Here is a 22,335-nt window from a genome sequence, read left to right as displayed (position 1 = left end):
TGAACATGTTCAGATATTCTTAAGGCCTTGTTTGATGATTTCTTTCTGTGCTGACTGATATATGTCTGCGGGGGGGGGGGGGGGGGGGGGGGGGGGTGCATTCGGTCTTCAACGAGGTCCGGAGGGCCGCACTGAAAATGTGTTATATTTCCTTGCCGTCAAAATATGTGTGTAATTTGTATTACTCCACTTATGCAGGATTAATAGGCCTAGTGCAGTATTTTTTTTCTTCTTTCATCATTGCCTCCATCCATTGTTTTTAAAATGTTTGATCATCCCTGACTGTCTAGTGATTATTTGCCAGCTGGACAGTAAGAAACTGGATGAATATACAGTACCAGTCAAAGGTTTGGACACACCTACTGAGTGTTTTTCTGTAGTTTTTTTAATACAATTTTCTACATTGTAGAATAATAGTGAAGACATCAAAGCTGTCATCAAGGCAAAGGGTGGCTACTTTGAAGAATCTCAAATATAAAATATATTTTGATTTGTTTAACACTGTTTTTGGTTACTACATGATTCCATGTGTTATTTCATAGTTTGATGTCTTCACTGTTATTATACAATGTAGAAAATAGTGAAAATTAAGAAAAACCCTTGAATGAGTAGGTGTGTCCAAACTTTGGTCTGGTACTGTTGGTGAATCATTTCTATACATTTTCAATTGGATTTTGATCATTTTAAAGTAAATTGAATGAATTCCCCTTGTTTATTTTACTCAAGCGGGATTGGACACCTCACAATATATTTGATAACGCTGCTGTAGATGATGGATGAGACATGACATGACATCAAATCAAATTGTATTTGTCACATGGGCCGAATACAAAGGTGTAGAATTTATAGTGAAATGTTTGCGTTACAAGCCCTTCCCAACAATGCAGATTAAAAAATTACTTCCAATGGGATGTGTGTGGTGTGTTTGTAGGTATATGCCGCCAGATGTAAAATAATAGAATAGAATGGAATAGAACAGAATATAATAACTGTATTTTTTTCAGATGGAACGTCTGAACGAGGTGATCCGTGACATTTTGCAGGCAATAAAGTATTTAGAATGAGTTGAACCAGAGATGTCGAATCGATCCAACCATGTGATGTACACTCGACAGACATGTGAAACTGCATGGCGGTCTTCCCGGTTAAGAAACACACAGACTTGCGCCAGCGCGATAATGCGCAGTTCTGTCGCCAAGGCAACCGTTTCTGTGGATGAAGTCATTGTTACGCTGATAGTTGCTATAGTTACAACCTAGAGAGGGCGCTGCGAAGGGGCTGTCTACGTAATATGACGCAGGGCGGGAGGCGTGCCCGCGATGCGCGCTGCGCAAGGCTGGTTGTTGTTCCCGCAGAGAGGCGAGAAGATGGCGGCCGTGTCAAGCGGAGATGCAGCTGGGTCCGCTGCGGCCGGGATTACGCACTCTACCCGACCGGCCCACGCAGGCATGGGCGCCCAGAACCGAGCACAGCCATCCTCTGGGATCAGCCACTCCAATCGACCTACCCCGGCTGCGGGGTGCATCACCAACCCCGGCCATCCCTTGGCCAGCAGGCCCCCCCCAGCCCGAGTGGGCTACTACGAAATCGAGCGGACCATCGGCAAGGGGAATTTCGCTGTTGTTAAATTGGCAACACACATCATCACCAAAGCAAAGGTACGATGATTAATAAAGGGTTTTTGAACTGGATCAATTACAGGTTGTCAACGATTTGTACTCATTTGACTGTGTTATCGCTGTCACTCTCATCTAGGCTGAAGATTGGGCCTTCGGGCTTGGGAGCGAGTAACGTTACAACGGCTAGTCCGCTTTTGGTCGCAGTGCTCAGTGCGGGGGTGTAAACATGGGGCATCATAAGCAACCATTCGCCTTGTAGTTTTTCCGATTAGTTTTTCACATGATAAAATCTGTTGTAATGTAACAAGGACAGCGGGGGTCACTTGTCGACGGAGAGAAGGGTACCGCTGGGATGAAAGAGGAGAGGGGGACTTCGAGCATAACGTTTGCTATTTGGCTGCGGTAGTTAACTAACGTTACATTTGTTCTATTTGGGGTTTCCAATCAGCTAGCTATCTGACCAGCTATTTTTGGCATTATGTATTAGCTAGGTAGGATCACAAGAATCGTGTAATCTATGTCATCAGTAGTTTATACGTATCATTAGCAAGCAAGTATATATATTTGTTAGATTTAAGTGAATGTTCCTTTGGCAATCGTTGACTAGGTAACTAACTGAAAAAACAAGCTGGTTTGACAGGCTGTTAACGTATTGCTGGCTGGCCAGAACTCATCCCTAAAAATGTGTTGACTAACAATGTATTTTGTCACTGAAAAAGTTTGAATGTTTAACATTTTCTCATGGTGTATTCATTTAATATAATGGGGGTGTATTCAAGAACTGGTATTTTAGTTTGTGCCAGGTTATGTGGCATTTTCATTTGGGTATAGGCAGGGGCTATTGGCTGCCTCAGATATGTCATAGCTTATTGATATCCCTTTGAGTGTGCGTATGCTGTTGCATAGTGTGGGCGTCTGTAGGCAGATGCATTGCTGGCAGATAGGCACTGGAGACTACAGATCTTTTTTTTCAATATTGAAACAAAAAAACAATCATAGTAGTCCCAATTTTTACCTACATATCATTCATCCTTATTGATGAGAGACCTTAGCATGAACAGTAGGCTACTTTAAAAAAAATCCACGTTTTGCCTTATTTTCCCAGGTATCTTATTGTGAAGCGGTTTTATTTTTTACTCTCAATAATGACCTAGGTGACCAAGGAGTAGAACAGGGCAAATGATAGCCTACCCACTCTGGCCATGCTTTTAAACTTGTGCCAGTGCCACTAAACCTGTGGCAACTCCTACTAATAAGACTGTGGATCTGCAACACGTTCATGGGATCGAACTGAGGCCAGAGTCATTAGAGAGGGATACACAGAAGGCTACCTGTAAGGGAATCACGATTGTAAAGTGTGTATAAGACAGAAAACTTCACTACTTCTATGTGTGTTGTGTGAGGGAGGCTGACTGTTCTGATAGATTAACTCACATGGTGACATGGAACATGTTAAAAAATATATTAGGCTATAGCCTAAGCAGCTTAAACTAATCTACAGAACTTGTGAAAATGTATTTGTAGGGAACCACATATTAGTGCCTTAAAGTTACATAACGATTCATTGATAAAACACTGACCACTAAAAACTACAATCTCTCGATTGTTAGGCCAAGTTTTTTGTTGAGTGATACTTTTGCACAGGGGGACTCCACACAGGCCATGACATTTTACATTCTGCTGGATTGGTAGAATGCATTGCATTAGTGCAATTTGTAAATTACCCTTTCTAGGCAAAGGGCATTGTAATTGCGAGATTGACATTTGAATTCTTTCATTTAATAAATGTGTAATTAAATATGCCACACTGAATCACAGGGGGCAGGTCGAAACACACATGAAACATTCGTGGAGATTTAGCTAGCTAGCTAGTTTTTCCTGGGTGATGAACATTGGGTTGTTATTTTACCTGACATGCATATGGTCTTCTTTTTAGCTGGTTCTTTGTAGAATTTTGACCCGGAGTCATACAAAATCTGGTGTTTTCTACTACAACGATTAATCCACAGATTTAAAGGGAAACCTTGTTATCTTTAATTCATCTCTCATTGTTTGTCTTTCAAGCATCCACGTGGGTGTATTTTCCTCATACCCGATAAGGAGAGGACTTGCAGCTTGTGGAGTATCTCAAAAATAACCAAGTTCTATTTTAGCAGTTGGCATCGCAGATGCGCAAGAATGGTGTGGGTGAAATGATTGAGTAACAAGTATGTGTACATTTATTTTGCGACGCTCGTGCATGCAACATGGCCAGTGTGGTTTGCATGTAATGTTTGGAGGAAGTAGCTGGTCCAAATATTATTGTTTTAGGTTTGTCATTAAATGTACCACCACCCAAAACATGTTTTGGTCCCCTGTTTTTTACCCCTCCCATTGCATCTTATGAAGGATGATATATTTTTGACATTTGACAGCCAACATGCTTCAGGTTCACCTGGTTTCTTTGTACAATTTAAATGGCACTAGCTAATGTTTTTGAAAATAGATGCGCAAGCACATGAAACCAGTGCATTGGTGCTGCCTTCTCACCAACTCAAGGTTACAAATGCTGATATTTCTGGTCATGTTTATGAAATTCAAAGTCCTAACAGGGGCATGTTATGCAACCAAATAGCTGCTGACTGTCCTGATTCAAGAGCAATTGCATGATAATGGAATAATAAACATAAAAAGTTGCCTCTTCTAGCTACATCAACTAATTTCTACTGAATTCAAACAGTAGCCTATCTATTAATATTGCTCATATACATTGACATGACACCCTCCCTAGCAGTCAGTTAGCCTACGTAGAAGTGAGCCATTTCAGCATATTTGGACTAGTCTTCTCCGCCAGTATTAGTCATGCCTAATCAGTGGTGTGAAAGACCGGAGCTATAGCTCAGTGCTTCTGTCTGCAACATCAGCCAGGGAGAAGGGGATTGTGGAGCCGGGGTGTTAGACTAAGCCAGGCGTCACAGCTCTGGAAGAGGGACACTCCAAGAGCCGCTAGGCCAGACCTGACACGCTCAGGACGAGGTCAACAACAAAACACACACACACACCCCTGAATAAAAAAAAGTGTTTATAAACCTAAATATGTCTGCCAACTGCCTAGCTCCCCCCCCCCCTTATCAGAAGACTTGGCACCTCCTTTTGGCTCCACTACAGTCAGACAGGTATGGTTAAAGATGACAGCCGGCGTGCTATGGCTTGTCCGGTGCATCGCACTGTCTCCTCACATTACACTGTCTCTATCCAGACTTCCTCCCCTACTGCCTCCTCCTCAGTTTAGATTTGCATTGAGGAGGAGGAGCAGTAGCCGCGATGTCCAGGCAACGTTAGATAACGGGCCTAACGCACGTGTCACGCTGTGATTTAATTTGTATGAATAATGGTGTTGCTGCTTGACCAATTGTGGTGTTGCTGCTTGACCTACCTTCATGCCCCATAGTTATTGGGTTATGCACAGAGAGAATCTGTACGTCAATCCTCTCATGTTCTTGTTGGTGTGCGTTCAGTACTAACCCTAGTAGAATCTGTCCTAGGTCTAATTCGTCATTTTCAAAATTCAAAACCAGTAGTTTCTGACAGGCAATTTCATACTACTTATTTATAGTTTGTAGCTATATGACTTCATATCTGAGTAGGCTCTTTGGTAGTAGGCTAGCTAGATTATAGTGAAAAAACCTTATCACACATATACAGTAGACCAGCCATACTCAACTGGCAACCCGGACCCAGAACAGGGTCAAAGTAAATAGAAATAGGTCGGCCTTCGACCCCTGGTATCATATAAACACACATAAGACATAGGAAAATGTGTGGAATTGCAGGAAATTAGCTTAAATCAGCAAAAATCCCCGACCCACGCAAAATGTGTAGAATTGCAGGAAATTGGCTTTAAAACTGCACAATTTTCTTTCTGCCATCAAATGGGCTGTGAACAGTTTGGGGTTGCAAGGTGTGGGTTTGTTATTACGCCGATAATTGACAATAATCATCCCGATCTTTGCCACCTAGGAAATTTGTATGACCGGACGTTCTCAAATAGTCCTTGAGTACCCCTGCAGTAGACTATTCCTTCAGCTATTTAATTAAAGATTAGGTTTTTCATTTTTGATAGTCACAGAGTTCATACCATTGTCCAAACTTACCCCCTTTTTACCAAAGAATGGTTCCTAGTAGGAGTCCCCTTAATGGTGACTTTCACCTACATTCAGGTCTTACTGAATGTATGGTCTGGGTCCATGCGGTATAACACCGTCTCATCAGCTATATTTAGCCTCTTGACTAATAGGCCCACGGCATCGCCTGTCCGCATGTGCCAGTCCGGTCAGCCCCCCCGCACCCCCTCGAGTCAGTTGGCAACGTTGACGTACACGTCAGAGTCACTTAACGTTAGTGTGCTATCAACGTCACGCTCCCCGGGAAAGGTAATTCCATTGGAATCTTGTTGGTATCCATAGAGATGGAGGACAACAGAGACTTGATGCTCGTCATGACCCCTCTCCATGTATGGAGCTCAGCTGCCACGAGGGTACCACACTCATTGGCTGATCGCAAGATCCAATGCAAACACTGTCTACAGAAAAACTCTTCTCATTTTTAAATGGAGGTGCCACGTATTATGTGATGGAGGTTTTAGTTTAAGTGGGTGGTTTAATCAGATGAAGGTTTTGGCCTATGTGACCGTGGACATTGAAGCAATAAGGAACTAGAGACTGTGCTATATCGTGAATAGGCTATTATGATTATACCCACAACTGGGACGCGGACTCAGCCAATCAGCATCCAGAACTGGAACTACCCATTTTTATGATCCAGATTGTCCTCTGGGTTGTGTCTGTTAGTGTTTTACGCCTCTTTACTTATCGGTTTTGCTCGTTTGCTTTGATTTTTAGAAAGACTGAGTTGTGTTCTTGATTTTCCCCATTGTCCATTTAGGGTATTGGCTGCCTCGTTGATGAATGAGAACTATTCATGGTTAAAATAGCACATGCACTCCTGATGCGCATGCACATGAGTAGGCTGTTACTTTGGAACACATACATTGTGGCAGATGTTTGTGTGCATATAGCACATTTATTGTTTAGGTTTACAATATATCACAAAATTTTACGGCATATTTCAGACGCATGCAGGAATATCTGAACTTGGACCTTATGAGCTGAGTCACCCACATGCGTGACACCCACGCACACACAGAACAGTCTTTCTCTCCCTGGAGGAGTGTGCAAAGCCTTCGGCTCCGCTGTGTGGTTGAAGGGCGGGGTGACCGTTTGTTGGTAGCTAGCACGTGTTGATACGACGAGGCCACAGCCGCCACCATACTGGTTTTCCCCCCAGGTTAAAGTCTGAGTCTCTTGTTACTGGTAACCTTGCACCGAGTCTGGAGATGAATTGAACTTTCACCCTGTGTGGTGACCCAGTCTCCATGATGATGACAGAACGTTGAGCAGCAGGGGTGAGGACCTCCTGCATGCAGCGCTGCGTAGTGTTGCCGCCGAAAGGATCAAGCAAAGGAAACTAACAACATGGGTTGAATAAATGATGCAGGCTTATTTGTGTGATCATGTGATGCTTATGGCACACCTGAATAGAAGGGCAACCCTCTACAACAGGGAACCCAGCGGGAAAAGCTGATCGAAATAATAAAGTTATTATAAACGGTTTATAGCTTAACCAGTTCTTGTTAAGTGGTTGTGATAACGCCATTTCAACTGACCTTTAGCCGGAAATGTGAATGTTTTTGATGTCAGTATTGGCAAAGATTATACTTTTTCCCCCCATACTAGAACAATGTCAAACTGATCATCTCTTGCTCTCAAACAGCAGAATACAAGGACGCGCATGCAACACGGTCACTCGCATGCACACGCTTGGTAGCACTCTGTGTACCCAAACCAACCCTGTCCACAATCCCACTCATCCTGACTGTCATATGTTAAGATGCACAGTGTGTTTCTGTGTGTGTGTGTGTGTGTAGGCTATGTTTGTATGAGTGTGTGTTTTGAGTGTCTCTGTGTGTTTCTGTGTATATATCCAGGCTGTGTCACAACCGGCCGTGATTGGGAGTTCCATAGGCCGGCGCACAATTGGCCCAGCGTCGTCCGGGTTTAGCCGGTGTAGGCCGTCATTGTAAATAAGAATTTGTTCTTAACTGACTTGCCTAGTTAAATAAAGGTTAAATAAATAAATAAATGTTTGTGTGTAGGGGGAGGGGGAGTCTTGGTCTCCTCTCAGATGAGGACACAGCGCTGGTCTCTGTCGGTTAGCATTGCTCCTGAGTCATGCGGCTTTGGGCCTCACTGACTGACTGACTGCAGTAAAGATGAAATAACTTTGACTATTCTCATTGCAGACAGCTGAGATGGTATCTTCATGGCTGTCTTTTAAAACGCTCTCACCTGTTAGCCAATGTTCCTTCAAATTTCTTTCAGCACTGAGACAATTTCTAGTCTGCTGAGCGCAAACTTGAACATTGAAAATTCCGTGCAACTTCCTGCGTGCATTTTCTGTGAACACTGAGGCTGTACTTGCTTTAAGTTAGTTTTAACAGTGGCCATGTTGGTGACTGTGGCTATTTGATCATAACGTAGGCCTACCATCAAAAACAATGGAGAAAATTAATCCCATAACTTTTTAACATGGAAATAGAACAGCTATCATTCAGCCTACAGTTGCAGCCAATGTGTGGTGTTCAATATAGGCCTACATTCCATGGGACTTTGGTTAAAAAAACATGCAGGGCTTAACATTAACCTGTTTATCCGCTTGTCCTTCAGACAAGGAGGTGACTGAAAATGTTGCTGTTTGATGCAAGAATCCACTTTACAAAATAAAAGGCATTATTATTCCCATACCATTATTAAAGAGAAACTAGCAAAGGATTTAAACAAAATGTGCACACGTGGCTACATGCAAAGCTCTCGCTTTCATCTCAAAACAAGCGCATCTACTCAACCGCTCATGCTGTAAGCACAGTCCAGTTCAAAGTAAATGGCACAGATCCATATATGGCAAGGGTCTATTTGCATATAGGCCTACTGCAGCTCTGATTGTTTATGCCGCACAGATCTGTGTACAGTACGGGCTGAGTAGTCCGTGTCAATGCAATAGAATTGTATTTATTCAGACCCTTTGACCTTTTCCACATTTTGTTACGTTCCAGCCTTAATCTAAAATGTATTAAAACACAAAATAACTATAACAAGGCTATGTACAGGGGGTACCGGTACCGAGTCAATGTGCAAGGGGACAGGTTAGTCGAGGTAATTTGTACACATTGGGGGTTGAAGTGACTATGCATAGATAATAAACAGCGGGGGTGGGGGTCAGTCAATGTAAATAGTCCGGTGGCCATTTTATTAATTGTTCAGCAGTCTTATGGCTTGGTGGTAGAAGCTGTTAAGGAGCCTTTTGGATCTAGACTTAGCTCTCCGGTACCGCTTGCCGTGCGGTAGCAGAGAGAACAGTCTATGATTGGAGTCTTTGACATTTTTGGGGCTTTCCTCTGACACCGCCTCTTATATAGGTCCTTGATGGCAGGAAGCTTGGCCCCAGTGATGTACTGGGCCGTACGCACTACCCTCTGTAGCGCCTTATGGTCAGATGCAGAGCAGTTGCCATACCAGGCGGTGATGCAACCGGTCAGGATGCTCTCTGGTGCAGCTGTAGAACTTTTTGAGGATCTGGGGACCAATGCCAAATCTTTTCAGTCTTCTGAGGGGTAAAATGGGTTGTTGTGCCCTCTTCACGACTGTCTTGGTGTGTTTGGACCATGATAGTTTGTTGGTGATGTGGACACCAAGGAACTTAACTCTCGACCCGCTCCACTACAGCCACTTCGATGTTAATGGGGGCCTGTTCGGCCCTCCTTTTCCTGTAGTCCACGATCAGCTCCTTTGTCTTGCTCACATTGAGGGAGAGGTTGGCACCATACTGCCAGGTCTCTGACCTCCTCCCTATAAGCTGTCTCATTGTTGTCGGTGATGAGGCCCAACACTGTTGTGTAGTCAGCAAACTTAATGATGGTGTTGGAGTCGTGTTTGCCCACGCAGTCGTGGGTGAACAAGGAGTACAGGAGTGGACTAAACACACACCCCTGAGGGGCCCCAGTGTTGAGGATCAGCATGGCAGACATGTTATTGCCTATCCTTACCACCTGGGGGCGGCCCGTCAGGAAGTCCAGGATCCAGTTGCAGAGGGAGGTGTTGAGTCCCAGCGTCCTTAGCTTAGTTATGAGCTTTGTGGGCACTATGGTGTTGAACGCTGAGCTGTAGTCAATGAACAGCATTCTCACGTAGGTGTTCCTTTTGCAATTGAGATTTCGTCATCTGTGGATCTGTTGGGGCAATATGCGAATTGGAGTGGGTCTAGGGTATCCGGTAGGATGCTGTTAATGTGAACCATGACCAGCCTCAATGCTTTGAGAAAACATCCTGGTAATCCGTCTGGCCCCGCGGCTTTGTGAATGTTGACCTGTTTAAAGGTCGTGCTCACATCGGCGACCGAGACTGTTAGCACACAGTCGCCCGGAACAGCTGGTGCTCTCATGCATGCTTCAGTGTTCCTTGCCTCAAAGCAAACATTAAAAGCGTTTAGCTCGTCTGGTAGGCTCGCGTCACTGGGCAGCTCTTGTCTGGGTTTCCCTTTGTAGTCCGTAATAGTTTAAGCCCTGCCACATCTGACGACCGTCAGAGCCGGTGTAGTAGGATTCAATTCAATCCTGTTTTGATGCTTTGCTTGTGGATTTCTTGTAGGATTAGTGTCCCGCTCCTTGAAAGCGGTAGCTCTAGCCTTTATCTCGATGCGGATGTTGCCTGTAATTCATGGCTTCTGGTTGGGATATGTACGTACGGTCACTGTGGTGACGATTTTGTCATTGCACTTAACTTCTCTAGGATATGTGGGACGCTAACGTCCCACTTGGCCAAAAGCCAGTAAAAATGCAGAGCGCCAAATTCAAATATATTACTATAAAAATCAAACTGTCATGAAATCACACATGAAAGACACCAAATTAAAGCTACACTTTTTGTGAATCCAGCCAACATGATTTCAAAAAGGATTTACGGCGAAAGCACACCAAACGATTATGTTAGGTCAGTACATAGCCACAGAAAAACACAGCCATTTTTCCAGCCAAAGAGAGGAGTAACAAAAAGCAGAAATAGAGATAAAATGAATCACTAACCTTTGATAATCTTCATCAGATGACACTCATAGGACTTCATGTTACACAATACATGTATGTTTTGTTCGGTAAAGTTCATATTTATATCCAAAAATCTGAGTTTAGGCGGGACGCTACTCTCACTTGGCAAAAAGCCAGAGAAAATGCAGAGCGCCAAATTCAAATGAATTACTATAAAAATCAAACTTTCATTAAATCACACATGAAATATACCAAATTAAAGCTACACTGGTTGTGAATCCAGCCAACATGTCAGAATTCAAATAGGGTTTTCGGCAAAAGCAAACGATGCTCTTATCTGAGTTAGCACCATTGTAAACAAAGAGAGATAAGCATATTTCAACTCTGCAGGCGTGACACAAAACGCAGAAATAAAAATATAATTCATGCCTTACCTTTGACGAGCTTCTGTTGTTGGCACTCCAATATGTCCCATAAACATCACAAATGGTCCTTTTGTTCAATTAATTCCATCGATATATATCCAAAATGTCCATTTATTTGGCGCCTTTGATCCAGAAAAACACTGCTTCCAACTTGCTCAAACGTGACTACAAAATATCTCAAAGGTTACCTGTAAACTTTGCCAAAAAATGTCTAACTACTTTTGTAATACAACTTTAGGTATTTTTTTACGTTAATAATCGATAAAATTGAAGACGGGATGATCTGTGTTCAATACAGGATTAAAACAATCTGTAGCATGCTTTCTGGTTATGCGTTTCTATCTAACAGGACACTTCAAGTGACTTTGATTCAAAATGGCCGTACTTCTTCATTACACAAAGGAAAAACCCTCAACTAATTTCTGAAGACTGTTGACATCCAGTGGAAGCGGTAGGAACTGCAAGAAGGTCAATTAGTCAAAGAAGGTCAAAATCTGTATTCCCAATGAAAATCCATTGAAAAGAGAGTGACCTCCAAAAAAAAAAAAAATCTGGTTTGTCCTCGGGGTTTCGCCTGCTAAATAAGTTCTGTTATACTCACAGACACGATTCAAACAGTTTTAGAAACTTCAGAGTGTTTTCTATCCAAATCTACTAACAATATGCATTCAACTCAGGCAGTTGAATTTGGGTATGCTTTCCATCCAAACGTGAAAATGCTGCCCCCTATCCTAGAGAAGTTAATGATGAAGCCGGTGACTGAGGTGGTATAATCCTCAATGCCATAGGATGAATCCCGGAACATATTCCAGTCTGTGCTAGCAAAACAGCCCTGTAGCTTAGCATCAGCGTCATCTGACCACTTCCTTGTTGAGTGAGTCACTGGTACTTCCTGCTTTAGCTTTTGCTTGTAAGCAGGAATCAGGAGGATAGAATTATGGTCAGATTTGCCAAATGGAGTGTGGGGGGGGGGGGGGAAGCTTTGTACGTGTCTCTGTGTGTGGAGTAAAGGTGGTCTCGAGTTTTTTTTCTTTCTCCCCCTGGTTGCACTTGTGACATGCTGGTAGAAATGAGGTAAAACGGTTTTTAGTTTCCCTGCATTAAAGTCCCCGGCCACTAGGAGCGCCGCTTCTGGATGAGCATTTTCTTGTTTGCTTATGGCCTTATACAGCTGGTTGAGTGCGGTCTTAGTGCCATCATTGGTTTGTGGTGGTAAATAGACGGCTACGAGTAATATAGATAGTGTGGTCTACAGCTTATCATAAGGTACTCTACCTCAGGTGAGCAATACCTCGAGACTTCTTTAATATTAAGCTGTTTTTGACAAATAGACACACACCCCCGCCCCTCGTCTTACCAAACGTGCTTCTCTGTCCTGCCGGTTCTATATTATCCGTGTCGTCGTTCAGCCACGACTCGGTGAAACATAAGATATTACCGTTTTTAATTTTCCGTTGGTAGGATAATCTTGATGGTAGGTCATCCATTTTATTTGGCAGTGGGGGTTTACTCACTCGCCTACAAATTCTCAGAAGGCAGCCCGACCTCCATCCCCTTTTTCTCCGTCTTTTCTTTACGTAAATGACAGGGATTTGGGCCAGTTTCTGAGAAAGCAGTATATCCTTTGCGTCGGACTTGTTAAAGAAAAAACCTTCTTCCAGTACGAGGTGAGTAATTGCTGTTATTTTCGGTCATAAGAGACAGTAGCAGCAAATTTATGTGCAAAATAAGTTAAAATATAAGTTAAACAACGCGAAAAAAAACGAACAAAATAACACAGTTGGTTAGAGCACGTAAAACGTCAGCCATCCCCTCCGGCGCCATTCTACCCACTGTAGCAATGAGGTTTGTGCAGTAAGCTATAGGCCCAATACATTATCACCTCATATTGGCTTTGCTTGAATTGCCCTGCCAATGCATTGTTGTTCTGGACATTTTTTTTTACAATTCTGTTTCAAAATTTGAGGTAGGCTATATGATCACACCGGTTATAGCTCCGTTGTTGTATTACTTGTGAAGCACAGCTGAGTGAGCATACATTTAAATAATTTACTGTTTATTTTATTGGGCTGATGGCGCCTGCATCTGATGGTCAGTCTCAGCTGATGGGGTGAGCAGCAGACTGAGGGTCCGCCTCAACATCCCTCCGCTCTCCCTGTCCTCCACTGACACTGACCAAAAAGGGACACAGTCTTCCATATGATGGCGAAACTCGGGTTGCACTGCATTATTTCTGCCTCATGCACAAGTTCATGTCGTTACTCCTATGAACAGAGAAAGTGAAATATTCCTTGATATTAAAAAAGACCCAAGATAATAATAATAACATCAACACAAGCCTATAGATACACTACTTATTCATTACTGCTGCAGTGTTTGCTTGTAGCGCTGAGTGGAAATGGGAAGAATGCTCATTTTATGGCTTATAAAAGTGTTGAATATAAAGTGTTGACAGTGCTGAGTAAGTACTTAAACATTAAGTCACTCATAAAAACAGCATCTCGTTGCTGTAGTCGTTGACAGTCTCTCTCTCTTCACGGTTTTAAACGTTTTGAAATCTGTCTTAACTTTGCTGTAGCTTTCTTTTATATCTGCCACATCACTGCAGACAGTCATCTGAGCCACCCGATTGGCCAGCGGTAGGCCTATAGTGCACATGATTTGTGTCACTTCTCTTGCGTTCCGTGCAAGCAGTCAGGGTATATGCAGCAGTTTGGGTCGCCTTGGCGAACTGTGTGAAGACCATTTATTCCTAACAAAGACCGTAATTAATTTGCCAGAATTGTACATAATTATGACAACATTGAAGGTTGTACAATGTAACAGCAATATTTAGACTTAGGGTTGCCACCCGTTAGATAAAATACGGAACGGTTCCGTATTTCACTGAAAGAATAAATGTTTTGTTTTCAAAATGATAGTTTCCGGATTTGACCATATTAATGACCTAAGGCTCGTATTTCTGTGTGTTATTATGTTATAACTAAGTCTATGATTTGATAGAGCAGTCTGACTGAGCGGTGGTAGGCAGCAGCAGGCTCGTAAGCATTCATTCAAACAGCACTTTCGTGTGCTTCAAGCATTGAGCTGTTTATGACTTCAAGCCTATCAACTCCCGAGATTAGGCTGGTGTAACCGATGTGAAATGGCTAGCTAGTTAGCGGGGTGCGCGCTAATAGCGTTTCAATCGGTGACGGCACTCGCTCTGAGACCTTGAAGTAGTTGTTCCCCTTGCTATGCAAGGGCCGCGGAATTTGTGGAGCAATGGATAACGATGCTTCGAGGGTGGCTGTTTTCGATGTGTTCCTAGTTCGAGCGAGGAGAGGGGCGAAAGCTAAACTGTTACACTGGCAATACTAAAGTGCCTATAAGAACATCCAATAGTCAAAGGTATATGAAATACAAATGGTATAGAGATAAATAGTCCTATAATTCCTATAATAACTACAACCTAAAACTTCTTACCTGGGAATATTGAAGACTCATGTTAAAAGGAACCAGCCTCCCGGTTGGCGCAGTGGTCTAAGGCACTGCATCGCAGTGCTAGCTGTGCCACCACAGACTCTCGCTCGAGCCCAGGCTCTGTCGCAGCTGGCCGCAACCGGGAGGTCCATGGGGCGACGCACAATTCGTCCAGCGTCGTCCGGGTTAGGGAGGGTTTGGCCGGTAGGGATATCCTTGTCTCATCGCGCACTAGCGACTCCTGTGGCGGGCCGGGCGCAGTGCGCGCTGACCAGGTCGCTAGGTGTACGGTGTTTCCTCTGACAGATTGGTGCGGCTGGCTTCGGGTTGGATGCGCGCTGTGTTAAGAAGCAGTGCGGCTTGGTTGGGTTGTGTTTCGGAGGACGCATGGCTCTCGACCTTTGTCTCTCCCGAGCCCGTACGGGAGTTGTAGCGATGAGACAAGACAGTAACTACTAACAATTGGATACCACGAAATTGGGGAGAAAAAGGGGGTAAAAAAATATATATAAAAAAATAAAATAAAGGAACCACCAGCTTTCATATGTTCTCATGTTCTGAGCAAGGAACTTAAACGTTAGCTTTTTTACATGGCACATATTGCACTTTTACTTTCTTCTCCAACACTTCGTTTTTGCATTATTTATTTATTGATGTATTATAATAAGTTAAAATAAAAGTGTTCATTCAGTATTGTTGTAATTGTCATTATTACAAAAAAATAAAAAAATAAAAAGAATCGGCCTTTTTTGGTCCTCCAATAATTGGTATCGGCGTTGAAAAATCATAATCGGTCGACCTCTACCACTACTATCAGTAGCACTGTATCCATTGAATAGCAGGCTAATGTTAGTGGTTTCTTTGCAACACTTGCAGATTCCTTCCAAACGACTCATTGTTTAACTTGCGATTTCCAACTTGTTGGGTAATCTTTATGGCCGATGAGCACCGATATGTTTTATCTATATAATTTCTCCTCGTTACTTCTCTTAATTTGACAAGGATTAAAAAGGATTTGCCAGTAGATTGTCGACTTGATGACTGCTAGCTAAGACTTTGAAAGTTAGATGTTGACATGATCAGTCCAATCAAAGCTACTGTAGATATAATGTGATTTGATGTCATTTTATCTGTGGCCAATGACCTTGAGCCTTCTTGGATGGGCACTAATAATCTAAGTCTATAGCAGAACCCAAAGGGCTCAAATTCTTGATGTCTACCCTTACTAAAGGCGGGTGACGTAGTGTCCACATGAGTGACAGAACACTGAGCCAATCACGGTGCAATGTTGAGCCAATCACGGTGCAATGCTCCTATTTTCAGCTGGCCTGCCCCACCACCACAGAAAGCACTGAGCTAGGCTGAAACGCCTGCATTTTGGAGCTGCCTGTTTGCATGCGGCTTTATTAACTCAATTATATATACACAACCGTTCAAAAGTTTGGGCTCACTTAGAAATGTCCTTGTTTTTGTCCATTAAAATAACATCAAATTGATCAGAAATACAGTGTAGACATTGTTAGTGTTGTAAATGACTATTGTAGCTGGAAACCGCTGATTTTTAATGGAATATCTACGTAGGCGTACAGAGGCCCATTATCAGCAACCATCACTCCTGTGTTCCAATGGCATGTTGTGTTAGCTAATCCAAGTTTATCATTTTAAAAGGCTAATTGATCATTAGAAAACCCTTTTGCAATTGTTAGCACAGCTGAAAACTGTTGTGCTAATTAAAGATGCAATAAAACTTGCCTTCTTCAGACTAGTTGAGTATCTGGAGCATCCAGCATTTGTGGGTTCGATTACAGGCTCAAAATGGCCAGAAACAAAGACTTTTCTTCTGAAACTCGTCAGTCTATTCTTGTTCAGAGAAATGAAGGCTATTCCATGCGAGAAAATGCCAAGAAACTGAAGATCTCATACAACGCTGTGTACTACTCCCTTCACAGAACAGCGCAAACTGGCTCTAACCAGAATAGAATGAGGAGTGGGAGGCCCCGGTGCACAACTGAGCAAGAGGACAAGTACATTAGTGTGTCTAGTTTGAGAAACAGACGCTTCACAAGTCCTCAACTGGCAGCTTTATTAAATAGTACCCGAAAAACAGCAGTCTCAACGCCAACAGTGAAGAGGCGACTCCAGGATGCTGGCCTTCTAGGCAGAGTTGCAAAGAAAAAGCCATATCTCAGACTGGCCAATATAAAAAGAAAAGATTAAGATGGGCAAAAGAACACAGACACTGGACAGAGGAAGATTGGAAAAAACTTATGGACAGACAAATCTAAGTTTGAGGGGTTCGGATTACAAAGAAGAACATTCGTGAGACTCAGAAAAAATGAAAAGATGCTGGAAGAGTGCTTGACGCCATCTGTCAAGCATGTTGGAGGCAATGTGATGGTCTGGGGATGCTTTGGTGGTGGTAAAGTTGGATATTTGTACAGGGTAAAAGGGATCTTGAAGAAGGAAGGCTATCACTCCATTTTGCAACGCCATGCCATACCCTGTGGATGGCACTTAATTGGAGCCAATTTCCTCCTACAACAGGACAATGACCCAAAGCACAGCTCCAAACTATGCAATAACTATTTAGGGAAGAAGCAGTCAGCTGGTATTCTGTCTATAATGGAGTGGCCAGCACAGTCACCAGATCTCAACCCTATTGAGCTGTTGTGGGAGCAGCTTGACCGTATGGACCGTAAGAAGTGCCCATCAAGCCAATCCAACTGGTGGGAGGTGCTTCAGGAAGCATGGGGTGACATCTCTTCAGATTACCTCAACAAATTGACAACTAGAATGCCAAAGGTCTGCAAGGTTGTAATTGCTGCAAATGGAGGATTCTTTGACGAAAGCAAAGTTTGAAAAACACAATTATTATTTCAATTAAAAATAAATATTTATAACCTTGTCAACGTCTTCACAATATTTCCTATTCATTTTGCAACTAATTTCATGTATGTTTTCCTGGAAAAACCCAGAACTTTTGAACGGTAGTGTATATTTCTTTACATTGTTTGCAAACTGATATGTGACGTGTATCCCACATGATATTATTATAGGCAAGGCTAAATCCACAAAACCAGTCTGTTTCATTTAGTTTGTGTTAACCTCCTTGTTCTATTGTAACTTTTTATACATCATTTGTATTCCGTCTTCGATATCCAGATTTACGTTTTTGTTTTTCATATTCGACTCGCTGAGCTCTCCATGGTCATCCGCTGTTATATAAAGCATGAAAGGAATTTCATGATGACAGTCGTCATTTGTATATGAAACTTGAAAATTCCTCTTGTCCGCATTCCGTTGGTGTAATTGTCAGCAGCACAGTCGTGTTGTTTAGAGTGCCTTGCCCCAAATAATCTGGCTGTGTTGTAGGCCTATTTCTCTCTCCTGTTCATTTTGTTCCTGGTTGCTAAGTCTCAGCAGTGGCGCGGTGCTATGGTTAGGTCAACAGTGTTGTGATCGCGGGGGCTATGTGACACTTCAGCTTAACTGGCTCTCTTCTATATCCATATCTTTCAATGGAAAATTCCAAAGTAATGCAGGCCAGACACGTCACCCCTCCAAGTAGATTACTGTAACTATAACTGTACATGTCAAGACCCAGCCAGTAGTTCCAACTACAACTGGCTGTTGAATTAAGTGTGTGAGGAAATGAGTTGTGCTAGTCATTATGATAGTGTGTCCAAACTCCTCTATTTGTGCTCAGTTTATCAGGCTTGCCAAATGATGTTCTCTCAAACATCCTGCAGGCGCCAGCTTTTATAGGCCAGCATAGCTCTCTCTTCCAGTTTTGATTTCGGACCGATTTCCTTATTTTGAGTCCATTTGCATGGAGAGGGACTTGATGTTCCCAAAGCATTTGGGTTTGTGGCGTGAGACCGGGAGTGTGAACTCAATGCCTCATGACCTTTCTCCCTCATTTGGGCCTTTCTGTTTTTACTGTGTAATACCAGTTTGTGTGTGTGGTGTTCATTCTGTGTGTGTGGTGTTCATTCTTTGTGTGTGTGTGTGGTGTTCATTCTGTGTGTGTGTGGTGTTCATTCTGTGTGTGTGTGTGTGTGTGTGGTCATTCTGTATGTGTGTGTGGTCATTCTGTGTGTAGTGTGTGGTGGTCATTCTGTGTGTGGTGTTCACTGTGTGTGTAGTGTGGTGGTTATTCTGTGTGTGTGTGTAGTGTGGTGGTCATTCTCTGTGTGTGTGTGGTGTTCGTTTGTGTGTGTGTGTGTGTGTGTGTGTGTGGTCATTCTGTGTGTAGTGTGTGGTGTTCATTCTGTGTGTATTGTGTGTGTTTTTCAAGTGTGTCCCTGCTCCAGATGCTGGGCCTCGTACCCACAGTGGGGTGGAGGGGTGCTAGAACACCGTGTGCCTGGCTCTTCCTTTTCCTGTCCGCTAGCCGGAAATGGGCCCGCAGCTTGCTCTCAGATGGCCACCTTTCTATTATCTCGGCCAAGAACAGAGAGGGGGAAGAGTAGCTTCAGATATTACCACTATTCCCAGAATGTGAAGCCAGCTCACAAGGATGTTTAAGCATGCAGCCACCACTATGCTTGAAAATATGGAGAGTGGTACTCAGTAATGTGTTGTGTTGGATTTGCCCCAAACATCATGCTGTGTATTCAGGCCAAAAATGTAATTGCTGTGAAATGTTTTTTTTGCAGTGTTACTTTGTGTGTGTGTTTTTTAAAACTTTTTAACAATACTAAACATACAAACGACAACATACAGATGCACACAAACATCCACAACATCAACCCTGCCCAGAACCACCTGATAACAGCACCATCTCCAGTACCAGTAACACTCTCCCCCACATGGCCTCAAACTGCACCATGTTGTTCCTCTCTGTCGCCCACACGCACTTTCAACATTTAGATAATAATGCATTTGACCTTTCCATTGTGTTAACGATGGGGAATTGGTTGATTTCCAGTTAGGTATACATTTTTTTCAAGATTATTGATGAGAAACGAATCGCCCTAATGCACCCTCATATGCCAGGGCTTGAAATATGCGGACAGATGGATTGTAGTGCCAGAATATTTGTTATTCTGTACAGGCTTCCTTCTGTTCACTCTGTCAATTAGGTTAGTATTGTGGACTAACTACAATGTTGTTGATCCATCCTCAGTTTTCTCCTATCACAGCCATTAAACTCAAACTGTTTGAAAGTCACCATTGACCTCATGGTGAAATCCCTGAAATCCTCTCCGGCAACTGAGTTGGGAAGGATTCCTGTATCTTTGTGGTAACTGGGTGTATTTTTTTTTATATATTTTTTAAAATTTTATCCCATTTTCTCCCCAATTTTCGTGGTATCCAATCGCTAGTAATTACTACCTTGTCTCATCGCTACAACTCCCGTACGGGCTCGGGAGAGACGAAGGTCGAAAGCCATGCGTCCTCCGAAGCACAACCCAACCAGCCGTACTGCTTCTTAACACAGCGCGCCTCCAACCCGGAAGCCAGCCGCACCAATGTGTCGGAGGAAACACCGTGTACCTGGCCCCCTTGGTTGGCGCGCACTGCGCCCGGCCCGCCACAGGAGTCGCTGGAGCGCGATGAGACAAGGATATCCCTACCGGCCAAACCCTCCCTAACCCGGACGACGCTATGCCAATTGTGCGTCGCCCCACGGACCTCCCGGTCGCGGCCGGCTGCGACAGAGCCTGGGCGCGAACCCAGAGACTCTGGTGGCGCAGTTAGCACTGCGATGCAGTGCCCTAGACCACTGCGCCACCCGGGAGGCCCGTAACTGGGTGTATTGGTACAACATCGAAAGTGTAATTAATAACTTCACCATGCTTAAAGGGATATTCAATATCTGCTTAAAAAATGCTATTTTTTTTTTACCCATCTACCAATTAGGTGCCTAATTGGCATTGGAAAACCTCTCTGGTCTTTGTGGTTGAATCTGTGTTTGAAATTCACTGCTCGACTGAGGGACCTTACAATTATCTGTATGTGTGGGGTACAGAGATGAGGTAGTCATTAAAAAATCATGTTGCACAAAGAGTGAGTCCATGCAACTTATTATGTGCATTGATAAGGACCTTATTATTCCTGAACTTATTCAGGCTTGCCAGAACAAAGTGGTGGAATACTTATTGACTCAAGACATTTCATTTTTTTATTAATTTTGAAAACCATAATTCCACATTGTGGGGTATTTAATTACATTTAAATTCAGGCTGTAACAAAACAAAATGTGGAAAAGGTCAAGGGGTGTGAATACTTTCTGAAGGCACTGTAGCCCTCAAGGAATTGAGTTTGACACCCCGGGCACCCTCATAGATATCATCCTAACCAACTTGCCCTCTAAATACACCTCTGCTGTTTTCAACCAAGATCTCAGCGATCACTGCCTCATTGCCTGCATCCGTAATGGGTCAGCGGTCAAACGAACTCCACTCATCACTGTCAAACGCTCCCTGAAACACTTCAGCGAGCAGGCCTTTCTAATCGACCTGGCCGGGGTATCCTGGAAGGATATTGATCTCATCCCGTCAGTAGAGGATGCCTGGTTATTTTTTTTTAATGCCTTCCTCACCATCTTAAATAAGCATGTCCCATTCAAGAAATGTAGAACCAGGAACAGATATAGCCCTTGGTTCTCTCCAGACCTGACTGCCCTTAACCAACACAAAAACATCCTATGGCGTTCTGCATTAGCATCGAACAGACCCTGTGATATGCAACTTTTCAGGGAAGCTGGAAACCAATATACACAGGCAGTTAGAAAAGCCAAGGCTAGCTTTTTCAAGCAGAAATTTGCTTCCTGCAACACAAACTCAAAAAAGTTCTGGGACACTGTAAAGTCCATGGAGAATAAGAACACCTCCTCCCAGCTGCCCACTGCACTGAGGACAGGAAACACTGTCACCACCGATAAATCCACTATAATTGAGAATTTCAATAAGCATTTTTCTACGGCTTGCCATGCTTTCCACCTGGCTACCCCTACCCCGGTCAACAGCACTGCACCCCCCACAGCAACTCGCCCAAGCCTTCCCCATTTCTCCTTCTCCCAAATCCAGTCAGCTGATATTCTGAAAGAGCTGCAAAATCTGGACCCCTACAAATCAGCCGGGCTAGACAATCCGGACCCTTTCTTTCTAAAATGATCTGCCGAAATTGTTGCAACCCCTATTACTAGCCTGTTCAACCTCTCTTTCGTGTCGTCTGAGATTCCCAAAGATTGGAAAGCAGCTGCAGTCATCCCCCTCTTCAAAGGGGGGGACACTCTTGACCCGAACTGCTACAGACCTATATCTATCCTACCCTGTCTTTCTAAGGTTTTCGAAAGCCAAGTCAATAAACAGATTACCGACCATTTCGAATCCCACCATACCTTCTGCGCTATGCAATCTGGTTTCAGAGCTGGTCATGGGTGCACCTCAGCCACGCTCAAGGTCCTAAACGATAACCTAACCGCCATCGATAAGAAACAATACTGTGCAGCCGTATTCATTGACCTGGCCAAGGCTTTCGACTCTGTCAATCACCACATCCTCATCGGCATACTCGATAGCCTTGGTTTTTCAAATGATTGGCTCGCCTGGTCACCAACTACTTCTCTGATAGAGTTCAGTGTGTCAAATCGGAGGGCCTGTTGTCCGGGCAGTCTCTATGGGGGTGCTATGGGGGTTCCACAGGGTTCAATTCTTGGACCGACTCTCTTCTCTGTATACATCAA

General features: G+C 43.5%; 1 protein-coding gene across 4 annotated transcripts in view; it reads left to right on the top strand.

The window, feature by feature from the left end:
• The first annotated feature begins 1,356 nt into the window (after positions 1–1,356).
• The window catches only part of LOC120029135 (serine/threonine-protein kinase SIK3 homolog), a 42,203-nt gene continuing 21,224 nt past the window's right edge, over positions 1,357–22,335 (top strand). For all 4 annotated transcript variants that reach the window (XM_038974444.1, XM_038974443.1, XM_038974442.1 and 1 more), the window contains exon 1: positions 1,357–1,658. In XM_038974444.1, coding sequence (XP_038830372.1) covers positions 1,368–1,658 — 291 coding nt within the window. In that variant the 5' untranslated portion in view covers positions 1,357–1,367. The remainder of the gene's footprint in view (positions 1,659–22,335) is intronic.

The sequence above is a fragment of the Salvelinus namaycush genome, chromosome 34 (assembly GCF_016432855.1).
Source record: "Salvelinus namaycush isolate Seneca chromosome 34, SaNama_1.0, whole genome shotgun sequence".
In the NCBI taxonomy this organism is placed as follows: Eukaryota; Metazoa; Chordata; class Actinopteri; order Salmoniformes; family Salmonidae; genus Salvelinus; species Salvelinus namaycush.
The sequence above is the reverse complement of the archived record's forward strand: the minus strand, read 5'-3'. Positions and strand labels throughout refer to the sequence as shown.